The sequence below is a fragment of the Lolium rigidum genome, chromosome 1 (assembly GCF_022539505.1).
Source record: "Lolium rigidum isolate FL_2022 chromosome 1, APGP_CSIRO_Lrig_0.1, whole genome shotgun sequence".
Lineage (NCBI taxonomy): Eukaryota > Viridiplantae > Streptophyta > Magnoliopsida > Poales > Poaceae > Lolium > Lolium rigidum.
In genome coordinates this window covers 269,408,298-269,422,644 of record NC_061508.1, presented here as the reverse complement: position 1 = coordinate 269,422,644, position 14,347 = coordinate 269,408,298, and the positions used below count along the sequence as shown (strand labels likewise).

The 14,347-nt window shown below is 41.3% G+C and overlaps 1 protein-coding gene across 1 annotated transcript; it reads right to left on the bottom strand.

Moving 5' to 3' along the window:
* Positions 1-2,817: 2,817 nt before the first annotated feature.
* Positions 2,818-14,073, bottom strand: LOC124694064 (protein SHORT ROOT IN SALT MEDIUM 1-like). Its single transcript, XM_047227164.1, has 22 exons — positions 13,947-14,073; positions 13,750-13,860; positions 12,327-12,623; positions 12,217-12,237; positions 12,072-12,130; positions 11,042-11,803; positions 10,903-10,948; positions 10,340-10,432; positions 10,164-10,219; positions 9,939-10,047; positions 8,529-8,743; positions 8,396-8,459; positions 7,602-7,775; positions 7,482-7,512; positions 6,386-7,389; positions 6,233-6,307; positions 5,909-5,983; positions 4,838-5,293; positions 4,037-4,294; positions 3,896-3,937; positions 3,741-3,803; positions 2,818-3,172 (listed from the first exon to the last, which is right to left on the bottom strand). Exons 1-22 carry the CDS (start codon positions 14,022-14,024, stop codon positions 3,083-3,085), a joined length of 4,179 nt encoding a protein of 1,392 aa, XP_047083120.1. The 5' UTR covers positions 14,025-14,073; the 3' UTR covers positions 2,818-3,082.
* Between the last annotated feature and the right edge of the window lie 274 nt (positions 14,074-14,347).

The following is a 14,347-nucleotide window of genomic DNA, read 5'->3' as shown; positions in this document are numbered from 1 at the left end:
CTTAATTGATTGTCACATCAGCATTTTGCATGCATGAAATGCATGATAGTACCTATGATACTTTTATTGTGGGTAGTCTTAATGGAAAATTGCATTTTGCTGCTAGCGCTGTATCATTTTTTTTTCTGGATTTTTTCTTTTGCACAAGAGTGCTCTTGTCTGGTCGGCCCCCTTCATCAAATTTTCCTGGCTCCGGCCTTGCATACGGTCATACACGAGAGGGGACTGCTTGCGGCAACGCATGTGCGCCTACGTCTCACCCGAGCGGCGCGTCCGGCCCCGCCGGCCGCCGACATGGTGTCGCGCGCGACGGCGCAGCACGGAACTGTCGCGCGCTGACCCTGAGCAACGACGGCATGCAGGAGCAAAGCTCTCTTTCTCCGCCGGCCCGCCGGACTGGACCAGCAAACGCCAAGGGGACAGCAAAGTACGTGCCGGATGTGATCTCGCATGGCATGGGCCCGGACGCGCGACGCGATCTCTCCGGCCGCCGCCTCCACCGATCCTCGGGACAACTGCGAGAGCGGCCGGCGGCGTGGCTTTCTCGCATGCGTACCACGGTGGCACGGTTGCACCAGCCTACGGATCGAATTATTCTAGTGACGCTGCCAACCCGTGTACAGTTGCACGCTACCTGCACTGCATTTTTATTTTCCTCCCAGTGTCTAGAGCTATTTTTGTTGCTCTTTTGTATCCCTTGCAAACTTTTTTTTTAACAGGATCCCTTGCAAACTTCAGTAAGCCACTGACAGAACTTCTTGATGCATTTGTAAATTCTCAGGCTTCCTATTCTGATACGTGTGTTCCTTGCGGTACTCTCGCTGTTTCATACTCCTAATTCTTATCGTCAGTGAGGTCCAAAAACCGGACCAAATCTAACATCAGGGAAATGGCTCTCGCGGAGTCGTGTGAGCACGTTTACTTTGCCAATTTTGCTTGTTCCTTCTTTTTTTTCTTCGGTGCAGCTATATGGAACTTTGTTTGTTGCAAGGGCTTCTTATAGATTTGTTATGATAGAGTTTTATTTTAGTTTATTTTTAAAATGAAGGTATTTTTTTGCCTTATCTATTAATTAAGAGGAAGACGCCCGGTTAAATAGTGGAAAACTAGCGAAAACCGATACATTACATTTAAATATAATTAAGCTAAGCTAAACTCAATGGGGCATGTCCAACATCGGTGTAGCTAACCTGCCTCTCGCTCCCTTGGCGCTCGCTGGCCGACGCGCCTGCAGCCTTGCCGCTGAAGCTTCCTTGGCCTTCGTCGCCCCTTGGATGCCACGGGCGCATGGCTTCGGTGGCCCTTTAGAACGGGTTTGTTCTGGTAGGCATTTTCTAATGTTTTGTTTGTTTTCATTCTCTTTGTGTTTTTCTCATTACATGGGATTATAGGAGCAAAGTATTTACAAGACAACCATGATGGAGAAGAAAGCGAAAAAAGATCTATCTCTAATCAATCGCTCGGGTTTCCTGATCATCCGAGTATTTTCTAGTATATATTTTTTATTGTTCTTCGGTTTAGTGGTGGTCTTCCTTGTTATTGTCTCACTTTTCTCGTGGATGCACTTTTTTATCTGAGTTGCAGATTGTTGATTTGTGCAACCAGCCATATTCAATGTGTGTAATTTCCAGATCATTGATTTGTGCAACCAACCAAGATACCCTACCACTAAGCACTCTAGATTGTTCAAACAACAACGCGAGCTAAAAGAAAGCATAAACATTGCCTGGCATTGGGGTACATCTTAATACTGCCCATGCCTCAGAATCGTACAACCATCACTGTTTGCATATGTACCTATCATGGCCGACTGACTCGCTCAGTGTGTTCAGAAGATAATTCGAACGGCCGGAATCCGGTGGGGAACGAACCCAGTGGGTAGCAAATCCTATCAGGCTTCGGTTTAGATAGGGTTGAAAGGGATCAAAATTTATTTTTAAAAAAAGGATCAAAAGAAATTGGCGTGGATTGGATCCCCCGCAAGTCAAAATTTCCTAATCCTGTCCAATCTACTCTAACCCTCTTGGGGAGAGAAATAACTAAACAGGTCCTCACAGTTGGCAGCTCGGTCTGACTGTATTAAAATATGGAATTTGTTTGGGGACGGGATTTGGTGTCCATGAGCACCAATGCTCCCTTCACTTTTAGATTTTTAAAAATTCCAAAACCTCACACTTCTATGTCTCTAAAATTATGGCCTTAAATATATAGACAAATATGTATAGGAGGAGTGTAGGCAACAAATTTCTGTTAAAAAGTACTTTAAATTTTGGAAAATACAAAAAGAATTAATGGGATTTTTTTTGCATACACTTATGTATATCTCTCTCTATATATTTAGCGTCATAATTTTTGAAGACATAGAAGCATGAAGTTTTAAAATTTTCAAAAATGTAAAAGTGAAGTGAACATTGGTACCCATGTGCCAAACATTCTAAACTTGTTTGTTGCTACCTTCTTTTATATAGTTTAGTTATTACTATTACACATATCCCAAATAGGATACAGATTGATATTACATGTTATTCCATGCTCTTATTTTATTTTGATTTTCACAACAGACGGCCTAGAGAGATGTGGCTGGCGTAACACGGAACAAGGACAAAATTCGTACTGTTTCCTATTCGGCTAAACATCCATCGGTGAATGGTGGACCATGCAACATAAGAGGGCACTACTTGGTCTGCGAAGCAGTCTATTTAGGGTGAAGGAAATTAACCAAGATGACTAGAAGAAGTCGCATGCAACGGCCTATGACGCGCTATTCCTGAGGACTCTACCACAGTAGATGAAAGATTTAACGTGAGATGCAAGACAAAATCGAAAATAGAGTACGAACAAACTTTTATTTCCAAGTCATGTTGTGCGCAAGAAGTCTAATGAAAATTCCCTAGTAGGTCAACATACAAACAATACTATGTTGCTAGGTTCATGATCAGGTAACCATTCAAACAAAATGGAAGTAACTAAGTAAATCACTACTACTATTCACCATGGCTGACTTTCCACTCATCATCGTCAAGAAGTCTCGAGAATAAGTTCCATCATCTCAACGGGCTGCCAGGGTCAATCCAGGTCCAGATCAGGAGTCAACTTTCTTCACAAGCTTTGTGTAGATAATGCGACCATCCCTTGCAGAATTGCTCTCAGCAAGAGCAATTTGAACCATGTCCTGCACACAGCATACAACACACCAGCGTTCAGACACCCATGAGAAATATCCAACCAATGAGCATATGCCATCACAACAGGAATAGTTGGTGATTTTTTCAATAGGTGAAAACTATATCGTCTATGCAACAATACAGCCGCAACAAGTATTTGACCAGAAGCTCAAGTCTTACAAATGAAGGACTAAATGTTAAGCTCACGGTGCTTTTATGCAAAAGGTGCAGGTATACTGAATTGATAAATACACCTTCCCTTTATTCCCATTCTAATCTCGTTATTAGTAACCTATAACAAACCGAGGGTGTGGCCGTGCAATATCAAGCTAAGCTTGCCTACCTCCAGCGGGCAAACCAAATTTAAAGAGTATCCACATGGAGCCGAGAATAGGACTGGTAAATGGTATATGAACCTTCGTATCTTTAAGGACATCAATGCAATTCATATGGGCAAGAGGTGGCAGATGTAATGGTGGAACTTCAAAAGACCAGTTCGTAGATAAATAACAAGCTTCAGAAGATATGATTACAACAAATAGTATGTAATTCAGTTGACAAAATGAAGCAACTGACCTTCACATCCCTATTGGATAAAAATTTCCCCAAGTTGTGAAGGATGCACCTTAAATCATCCACCTGCGTTTGTAAAAGATTAAGAATAATGCAACCTCATGTACATAATTGAGGAATCACTTTCAAAAGAACAATGGTGTTGCTTGTTACAATACCTTTATATAACCAACTCTGTTTTGGTCAAAGTACCTAAAAGCCTAAAGACAAAGAAAAGATCATATGTTAGCAATAAACATATGCATGTAACAGACAGAGTTTTAACTCATTTAACCACTTCTATACAGCAGCAAAAATACCTGCAACAGGTCCTTATCAACCACCTCATGTTTTGCTGAATCTCCCTTTTGTGATACAGACGTCTTTCCCTCCTTCCCAAGTGACTTTTCTCCAACTTCTTTCAAATCTCCTTTCTCTGCTACAGACTGTTTGTCCTCTCCTAAAGCAGATTTTTCATCCACATTTTCCAACTTTAGATTCTCTGTTGTCCTGTTTCCATCATCTTTTGGACTTACATCTTCTGGCTTGGTTTCTCTTTCATTCGACTTATCCTCATTCTGCAGAAGAGGAAAATTAAGTGCCACAATAAGCACAGTTTGCATATAATTAGTTTCACATCACATAAATCATTAAATAAAACTGAAAGTTGCATGTGAAAACAAGGGAAAACTTTTCATCCCACTAGTACACCCTGTCACAAATAGGTGCTGTTTTGGACATGTGCAGCTTCCAACATATGGATACAACTTTAATCATAAGACATTAGTAAAATGATACAAAATTATAATATTAGAAAATACTTTTCATGGAAATTCGTATGATACTACTTTCACTTGACAAATCCAATACTTAAATAGTTAGGGGCATAGTTAGAGAGGTTTGTTCACGTTTTCCCATTACCCATTTACTTCTGTTGAAACTAACTGGATATGAACGACGCGTACAAAGCTATACTTCCATATTTGAAAATATAATTTTTTGAAAACTAGTGGTTAAGCCTAAGTAAATTTTGCGTGAGATGGAAGATGGACAACGAACCGACAAGCATTCCTACTGTTATGAATGAAATTATGCATGGTGAAAAGCGTATAGAATATAACCTGTGCTTCTACCAGCCCTTCAGCACTAGCTTCATCCATGTCCTCATCGCCTTCATACATTTCTACTTCTTCAGGGTCTTCTTCATATTCAGGATCCTCATCCTCCATTTTCACATCAGCTTCAGGTTCATCACGGGCAGCTGCTGAATGGTCTGTGCCAGTCTTTTCCTCGCCCTCTTTTATCAGTTCGTCATGGGCAGCCTCTGGGTGATCTGTACTCATCTTCTTGTCACCCTCTTTTATCTGTCCCTCATGGGCAGCTACTGCATTGTCTGTAATTATCTTTTCACCACCCTCCTTTGTTATTTCATCATTTTTACCTGGATTCACTGATGTACTCCTAGTTAGGTTATCATCAGTTGTCTTGAGTCGCTTCTCTGCAGATTCCTTCTTTAAATCTTCCTCTCTTTCGCGCTTACGTTGGTTCCTCTTCATAACATACTGCCTGTAAAGTTTCTGTGAAGACAAAACAAAGTAAATGAGAAAAGTGAAAACAGATCACTGCCAAAACCTCTGGATGTGGCTGCTTCTATAGGAGTATATATACTAGAAGTAAATTCTAGCCGTTTTCTTTTGAATCCTAAAATTCGATTAGAAAGATAGAAAGGCCATGTGGGAAAATAAAAATCAAATCTTTTTAATTAGTTCGCCTTTTTTGCAATTTTATTATTCTACTCTTTACACACTCCACTAAAACAAGGGAAAGACAGAATTACCATGACCTATCGAGCTACAACTTCCAATCAAAATTTGGACCATTACCAGCGAACAATTGTCCTAAGTTTGGCAAGAAAATCAGCATAATGAAGTTGGATTCTCAGTTTATGACCATTACTGCACATTTTCTTGCAAGCATACTCTGATACCAAATTTCAAAGTTAGATGGAAGTTGACTTACTTTTGGGAACCAGTGGTAGAGGGGTTAAGGATATACTAGACTACAACTCAAAGGAGTATACATTTGAATGAGAAAATCAACAAAAGTGGTGTCAGAAGATAGTTCCAAATGAGAAAAGCAGAAATAAAAACACTCTAAACTAACAACGCATAGATACAGCTCAAGGAGTTTACCTCAAGAAAAGACAATATCACACAACCCATTCTGTATTGAAGCATTTCACTGAATGATTCAGCAAACAAAGAAAGCTGAAAAAGAAAAAAAGAATAACAGATCAATCATCAGTGTCAGATGAACACTACCTTGAAAGCAATGAATTCATTAAGAATTCTTTGAAAAGTGTTATGGTCCCAATATAGGTGTAATTGGTTGTAAAACATCTTATATATTACAAGACGGAAGGAGTAGTAATGAAAAGTACAAAAGCACAGAGGTAGCAATCCTTTGTAATGATAATTAGCAAATGATGATTACAAAAGCCAGAGCAGAATATGGACCTCAAATACCGACTCCTCTGTATCATTGGCGGTGTAGTCCAGGAGGCCATCCAATGAAAGGGATGTTGAACGGAGCTGCAAATAAAAATCATTCAATAAGATCACATCGGCAACTAATAAGACCATGTTTGAGTTATAGCACAGTAAGCATACTTTATATTCTTTGCTCTTTTTGGCCTGAAGAATAAATCCTGGATGCTTCGGAGGTTCGTCGGACTTCTTCTTTTCTTTAATGTCATTGGGTGACTTTTTCTTTGAGTCCACCTTCTGGTCTGTATCCTTTTTTTCATTATCATCCTTTTTCTTGTCATTCTTTCCATTTTTTTCATCAACTTTTGCATCTTTTTGGTCCACAGCTTCCTGCTGGTTGACCGTATCTACATTTGACTTTTGATCATCAGTCAATATGTGTCCCTTCACCTCCAGCTCCTGTTCTTTCTTCTGATTTGAGGTATCTTCAACAGGAGTTTTCAATCCTTCTTCTTTCTTCTGATTTGAGATATCTTCAGGAGGAGTTTTCAATCCCTCTTCCAGCTTAGTCTGTGAATTCCCAGCATCAGTGAGGTCTTCATCATTCTTCTCCGGTTGAACTTCTACTTCTTGTTTACTTGTTTCAGCAGGTGCAGCAAGGGCAGTTGACTCGGACGCTGAAGCAGGTACTTTTCTTTTAATAACCCTTCGAATTACCTTCTTCTTACCAGATTTCTTGGCCTCAGGCTGCTGACTGATGCCAGACCCGGCCTGCTCTTTCCCAACATCCTCAATCTTCGGTTCAATGTGTTTTTCAGCGGTTTCACCTGGAGTTTCTGCTACAGCATCCTTGCCAACCTGAGGCGATTTATCCACCGAAGTCTCACCAGCTGGCTTTTTTCGAACAACTTTCACAACTTTTTTTATTATTTTCTTTTTCATGGGCTTTTTATCCTCAGTAACATGGTCAACAGAAGCGTCGCCAGAAGTGTTTCCTTCAACAACCCCCACCATCTTCTCAACTTGCTCCCCAACTTTATCAAGATTCTCCCCATCATTACCAGCAAGATTGGTATCTCCATCTTTGCCCTGCTGTTCCATATCAGCATCAACTTTCTCAATTTTGGCAGCAATATCACCATCCTTCAATTGATCGTCATTTGAACTTTTAGCCTCGCTTGGCTCCCCTAATATTATTGAGAAATAAATAAGGATCAATTTATTTGTGCATCATCATACAAGGAGAAGGTAGTAAAAGATAAGTGAGCATCATTCACACCTTGCTTCTGCTCCTTTGGATCATCTGGGTTCTGAAGAGCAACAGGAAGTCAGAACTTCTAGTGCTGCTGATTAAGCAGAAAACAATGTATGTTGTATGTAATAGTAACCACAAATTTACCTTTTCTTTCTTCATAGTCAGCTGCTCCCTTTCTGTCTTTGATTTTCGGTATGCAATCCAATTGTTCTTCCATATATCCACTGAAGGCACGCATTCCGACAGGTTTGGCACAAACAGTACAGTAATTTCTTTGTGACTGAACAGTCCATCATTGCCATATCTGTTGTAATGGACCTGCAGTATTAATACATGTCTTACATTATGATGATGACTACATCAAAAATAACATTATGATGATGACTTCAGCAATAATATTTCAGGGAACATGTATTGTCAAGCGAATGGGCTTTATTATTGGGGTAAATGCTATCATCTTATCCGACAGAAGAGCCAACACGACAGATATTGATATCGCACTTGCAACTGGTCAGTACCAGTCACAAAGTCTGATATTCCGCCAGTTAGCAAACATACCCTTTATGACATGTGGGATCAGAGGGGGACTTTAAAGCACAAATAGCTAGAAAAATCAAAGAAATTAGGAAGAAGCCTCGAAAAATAGCAAACCCCACAACCAGGAGGGACTAGTTCTTTTATCACCGACGCTTTCTCCTGGGCGTTATGGACTCCAAACATTGTTTCGGATTTAAAATATCAGATCCAGAACACCAATTTGGCAAGACCACAACCAAGTAAATAGGAATAGATGTGTTTTGCACTTTTCCTTTCCAGAAATACATCCAGTAATGATCACTTAAATAAAAGGAACCTGATGAAAGGATGCTGTTTTCCTTCAAAAGAATTTCAACAAATACAGTTCCTAGCAAGTGTTGAGAGATAGACTCAGATGTTACCTCGAGAAAACGATTCCAACTGGTACAATTAGATAAATCAACTTGAACCAGTTCCTTCACATGTCTGTCCAAGAAGTAGAGTTAGTAGAGTTGCAAGTTATCCATGGTAACTTACTTAATGATGAAGGCAGACCTGATGGCGGTTTGAATCAAGCAAGAACAATCAACCAATGGATCTCCACCATCAAGTGCTGCATTCCAAGGGCCACCAATAGCAAGAAGTGAACGGTCCTTCTTGAATACAGCAAATTTTAAGATATTGTTCAAGTGCACCACTCTTTCCTCGGTACTTCTCATTGACGTTATGTCAGCAAAGGCACCATTGCTCATACCACTCATCAGAAGTACCTGCACATAAGTACATGACCATATATGTAAACACACAGCTGAAAATCATTTCAAAATGTTAAGAGTTGCTCCCTCTGACCCATAATATAAGATGTTATGATTACAAGCAATTTATATTGTAATTGATTGTAACATCTTATATTACAGGAGGTACAGACAGCATAACTGAAGTGCTTCTATGTCCAACCAACTTAAGATGGTCTTTTTCTTTGCAATGTTTTTTGAATTACTTAAAAGTGTACAACACAAAAATCATGTCAATGTCTATCCAATGAAGACTTGTGATCTTTCACAATGTTGGATAAGCAAAATACTCAACCATGGCATCAATATCAGGTAATTTTTATCCACAGTTACCAACAAAGAAGTGTTCCATATGTAAAAGGTGTTGCAAAGATTAGCGGTTGGTACTATGATCCTGGCACAGCATCAGACTACATGCAGACATATAAATCATGGTAATGCAACACTTTCTACATATGCATAAATTTGATCTTCTGGAATGTCTGAGTGTCGCAATGCAATGCAAACATTTTTTCCACACAATGGAACATATTTTCCACGCAATTCAAACTTATCCAACCAAAATATTTACTCAAGTGGCAAGCATGACCCAGGGGAAGACCATCAGAGCACCCTTGGATAGCACAGGACAGCAGAAAAGATTGCATTTTATATACTTGCAAGCAAAACTTTCAACAAACATGAGTACTAATGCCTAAAACAATACACCCTCCGATTCATATTAATTGACTCCAATATGGATGTATCTAGAACTGAAATGTGTGTAGATACATCCATATTAGAGTCAATTAATATGAACCGGAGGGAGTACCACATTTCTAAGGAGATTGACAACCATGTATAATGACACAAGTCACTCAAATTAACACTCTCAACTACTCGAAACAGCTACAACTTAATATAATACATGGCATAATTCATACAACATGTGCAACTCAATAAACTACGCAACAACATGAGTCAATCAAACTGTCACTCTCTAAACTTATCACCAGAGCTCCTACTCATAATAATACTACCTCTGTCCATAAATAGATGCCAAAAGTTTGTCTAAATTTGAATGTATCTAGCCACAATTTAGTGTATAGATACATCCGAATTTAGACAAATCTTTGGCATCTATTTATGGACGGAGGGAGTACTTAAAATAAACACAACTCTAGAAAAACACCTTTGCATTCCAAATGGTTTCGGAGGTCTTTGTGATTGATGTTTCCACAGAAGATACCAATGCGCTTTCATCAGTCTTATCATCCTCTTCACAGATGGCATGCTCTAGACTGTTTTGTAGCAGCAACATAGTAAAATAATAGCATTAATAGGAAGCACAGGAACATTTTAGCAAGAAAACTATAACACTACATAAATCTACTTATGTAATCCCAATAACAAGTACCTCACTGGTGTGTGCAGAGACAGATTTAGGCTTTCTTTAGCCCAATTTAGTACAATCTACAAAACAAGTAAGCCACAAATAAGGCAATGAAATGAGCAAGAACAATCTATAATGCCCACTGTTCAACATTGATTTTTGAACTTTTGACCAGCAACAGCCATGAATAGAATATCAACCTTAGAAAAATCTGGAATAACTGATAGCCTAGGATATCTTTTTGTCAAAGATAAACAGTCTCTCTCATCATCCACCAAACGAAATGGCAAAACCTGCAAAAGAAAATCCAATTAGCATAGAGTTCCTATTGGGCATCAAACTAAAACTACTGCATATCTAGCATGATATAATGAGATCTGCATATAAAGGGGGTAGAGAGGTGTGAATGGTCTTCAAGCTTTCATATCAGAATAATAAGGCACCAGAGACCTCCAGGCAGGTGCTAAAAGAAGAGAGAATGGCTAGAAAGGCAAAAACAAGGATTGGTGTAGATGGATGAACAAGTGGAACGCAGAATTTCTCTGATATACTAGCACCGAGTTTGGACATATAAGTTTGCAAAGAGTACGGATAGACAAGAGTCAAGGAAGACCAGAGTGTAGTTTGGGCATATAAGTTTGCAAAGAGCACGGATAGACAAGAGTCAAGGAAGACCAGAGTGTATCAGGTAGGCATGTAAAGGATTTATATTATCATCATTGATTTTGCAAGAACACTGTGACAAACACAACCGTTCGTTTACCTTGCATATATATTCTCTCTTTATTTCTTTAATAGGTGAACGATGCCTTCAGGACAACAAACCAAAGCGTTAGTTTAAAAGGCTGCAAAGACGAAGCAGCATCCTATTGTATCCACAAAGCTAGAGAACATAGAGACACCTATGCACAGCATCACGCCGAGGTGAAGGTCGCCGCAAAGGCTTCTCAGACCTAACAGAAGAAGAACGCCGTCGATCGCCAGAGGTTCTAGGTGGAGTGCGCTCTCGCCTTGAATCAGCTACATGCTTCTTGTTCCGCTCCCTCTCCTTCTCGCGGCGTTCACGAAGACGTTCTCTTTCGCGTTCCCTTTCACGCTCCCGCTCCCTTTCTCTTTCACGTTCCCTTATTCTTTCACGGTCCCTTTCCCTTTCACGCTCTCTTTCTCTTTCACGGTCTCTTTCTCTTTCACGGTCTCGAAGGTCTCGCAAGTCCCGTTCGCGTTCCCGTTCAAGCTCCTTTTCCCTTTCCAGCAAGAGATCCCTTCGACGTTCCTCATCTCTTAGCTCCAGCTCACGACGATAACCAACCCGGTCAATTGCACGTTCATCGACCATGGATATGCCTGGACGTCCACGGGGTAAGATGCTGTCTCGGTAATCAGAATCTGAAGATGGATGGAGAAGGCCTTTCCCCGAGGCATAGTCACGCCCAGGGGGCAGACTCATCCCATACCCACTGCCTGATGATCCTTGTCCATAGCCAAGGCTATCAATGTTTGTCCTAGGGGCTCCTGCCAACAATGAAGATGTCTGTTGTCCTCCATATGGAACATTCCCAAGAATGGACAAGTTGCGATGATCAGCTTCAGCCCTTCCGTATGAACCAAGTTCCTGAGATTCTTGATGGATTGTAGCGGACCTTCCTGCAAAGTAATCGGCTTGTCTGCCAGAAATGCATACTTTACTCAGTGCATGTGCTATGTTTTGTTGCAGTGATAAACGCGCAAAGGATCACTACTGACCTAGCTTTCTAGAAGTACCAGTGGAATACAAAAGTAATTAACAAAACTGACTTAAGAAGAGATGCTTGGAACATGCACATAGTCGTTCATTAGATGCGCTTTTTAAAGTGAGAGTAATTATGGCCTACCATATATGGACCAAAAATCTGAACAAATTAACCTATATGAGCAGACTGTGAGCTAACATACCTCATATCAGACACAGGTAGCTGCGCTTTCAGGAGTGGCGGATGGCGCATAGTTGAACCCTAAAAAATTAACAGCGTCGATAAGCTATCACAGAGGGCATTATAATGGGACAGAATGTAGTTTTGTAAGAAGAAAAGAAATCTACCTGCTCCACACGGTCATGAATCTGTGGTAAAAGAAGTTGGTCATACAAATGAGTTTGTCAAATAAATAAAGAGAAAAGGGCCAAAAAAGAAGTGAGCATATGTGATATACCTGATGGCCTGCAGGTATATGATCAGGATATCTTCTATCCAAATCAGTAAGGCCATCTCTCCTGCCGAGATTAGTTGAGTGTTCACCATACATTCTTCTCTCTGATGTGTAATCAGTACCATACTGGTCTAACTTCTGTGCATATCCACGCACAGCCATATAGTCATCGTTTGGTCTTGCCAGGTTGGACCCTGCAGGTCCAGATGAGAACTTGGATGCCTGAGAGAGTGAAGTTGGATGAGCTGGCAGGCTAGGATGACTAGAAGAATCCGGACCTTTGCCACCAAGTCCACCAACCTGTAAAAAGTATTAAATTGATATTCAGTCAAGATATCATGCGAAAATCTCATGAAGCAGTCACCGCACTTGGGAACTAAAAAGACGGTGCAAAGGAAGCTCCAGCCATAGAAAAAAGTAATAAACATACAAGACAGTTGAAACAAAGACTTGGGCTGACATTGAGACGAGGCCTAAAAAATATATGAATGGTTGACCAAAATTACTTCCTACCGTCTTCATGGTATGAACTACAAACTGCTGCTGAAATGGCTTAATGTATTAAATATGAAAAATGCACAAAATACAACAAATAATACGTGAAAGCAAATATATTTACTTTCAGACAACACAAGATCAATCAGCCCATATTAACAGCTTCTTTAAACTACCTGGCAAGCCCAAAAGTGACCAGGAACAGCTAGTTTCAGAGCAATGTTATAGTGTGGATCAAGAGATCATGGTGGTCGATAGCATCATTCACTCAAAATTGGCATATGCGCTAAACGTTGGGCGATAGCTTAATATTTTTCTTTCAGAAAGTGCAGCTTGTCTAGAGTGTGTACAGTCTGATGTTCATTTTGTACAACTGTTCCATGGGGGCATTCTCGATTCCTAGGTTTTATTTAGACTTCCATTTAGTTCACTCTACAGAACCTGTGACCTTCCGAACCTTCCGTAAAAATGTAGGCATGCATTCCAGAAAGCCATGATACTAAGTGCTTTTCATGTGGACAAGGTAAAGGATAAACAAAGACTTTTAAGGCCCAGGAGGATTCCTTAGTTTTACTTCGGGTTTAGAGAGCAAATCCATTTGAGCTGGAACCAATAATCCTGCCCAGCCTCCTCATCACTGTGAAACCTAGTGATTTCCTCCACCTCAGATGTCCATGCAGATAAATCAGATTTCTGACGGCACAAAGCTGCACGCACAGTTATACTAACATGTCGCATTCCAAAGGCGTTGAGCTGGTAGCTAATAACCTTCATTCATCTACATACATCGCATAAATGATAACTAACAGAGCAACTTAAGTACTTAACACAGGTAACAGTAATGAAACTGCATTAGGAGGCCAATACAATTGCACAGGCATAGGCAGGACCAATTTCGAAAAATGTTGACAGACTATAGTTAGTTAACCACCTGCTGTGTGCCATACACCGACGCGTACGGCCCTCCGTACTGCCCAGCAGCCCCCTGTCCGGCCCGGGCACCTGCCGCTGCTGAGGCCCCAAATCCACTACTACCACCAGGCTGCGCAAAAATACATGATGAGAACCTGCCACACATCTGAATACGATAGCTAGGCACCAGATCAGAGGATTTTTCGAGAGACGTACGATTTGGCCGCCGTAGGATTGCTGCCCGCCGTAGGGTGGCTGCTGCCCGTAGGGATTGGGCCCCTTGGGCGGAAACATGGCGGACGCGCCCGCCTAGGGCTTGCCGCGCGCGGGGTCGCCGGAACCGGCCGGAACCTTCCGAACCCCGGCCCCTGCGAGACAAAGACTGGAGATCAGGGGACTGGACCAATCCAGGCGAGACGTGGATGCGGAGCTGGAGTCACGAGATTTGTGCCCGCGCCATGTGCTAGGGCTTACCGGTGGGGTTGAAGATGCGGCGCTGGAGGGGCGAGCTCCCGGTCGGAGAATTCGGGAGCGGGGAAGCTCGGCGGGACTCCGGTGGGAGGTGAGCGGCGGCTGGCGGCTGGCGGCGGCGGCGGCGGCGGCGAGGTAGGACTTCC

Excerpts from the sequence above, each read along its gene's own strand:
- LOC124694064 (XM_047227164.1), bottom strand. The coding sequence starts at position 14,024 with ATGTTTCCGCCCAAGGGGCCCAATCCCTACGGGCAGCAGCCACCCTAC. Across the intron at positions 10,048-10,163 it reads TCTCTGCACACACCAGTGAG|TCTAGAGCATGCCATCTGTG; the intron begins GTACTTGTTATT and ends GCTACAAAACAG. Across the intron at positions 4,295-4,837 it reads AAGGGCTGGTAGAAGCACAG|AATGAGGATAAGTCGAATGA; the intron begins GTTATATTCTAT and ends CCTCTTCTGCAG.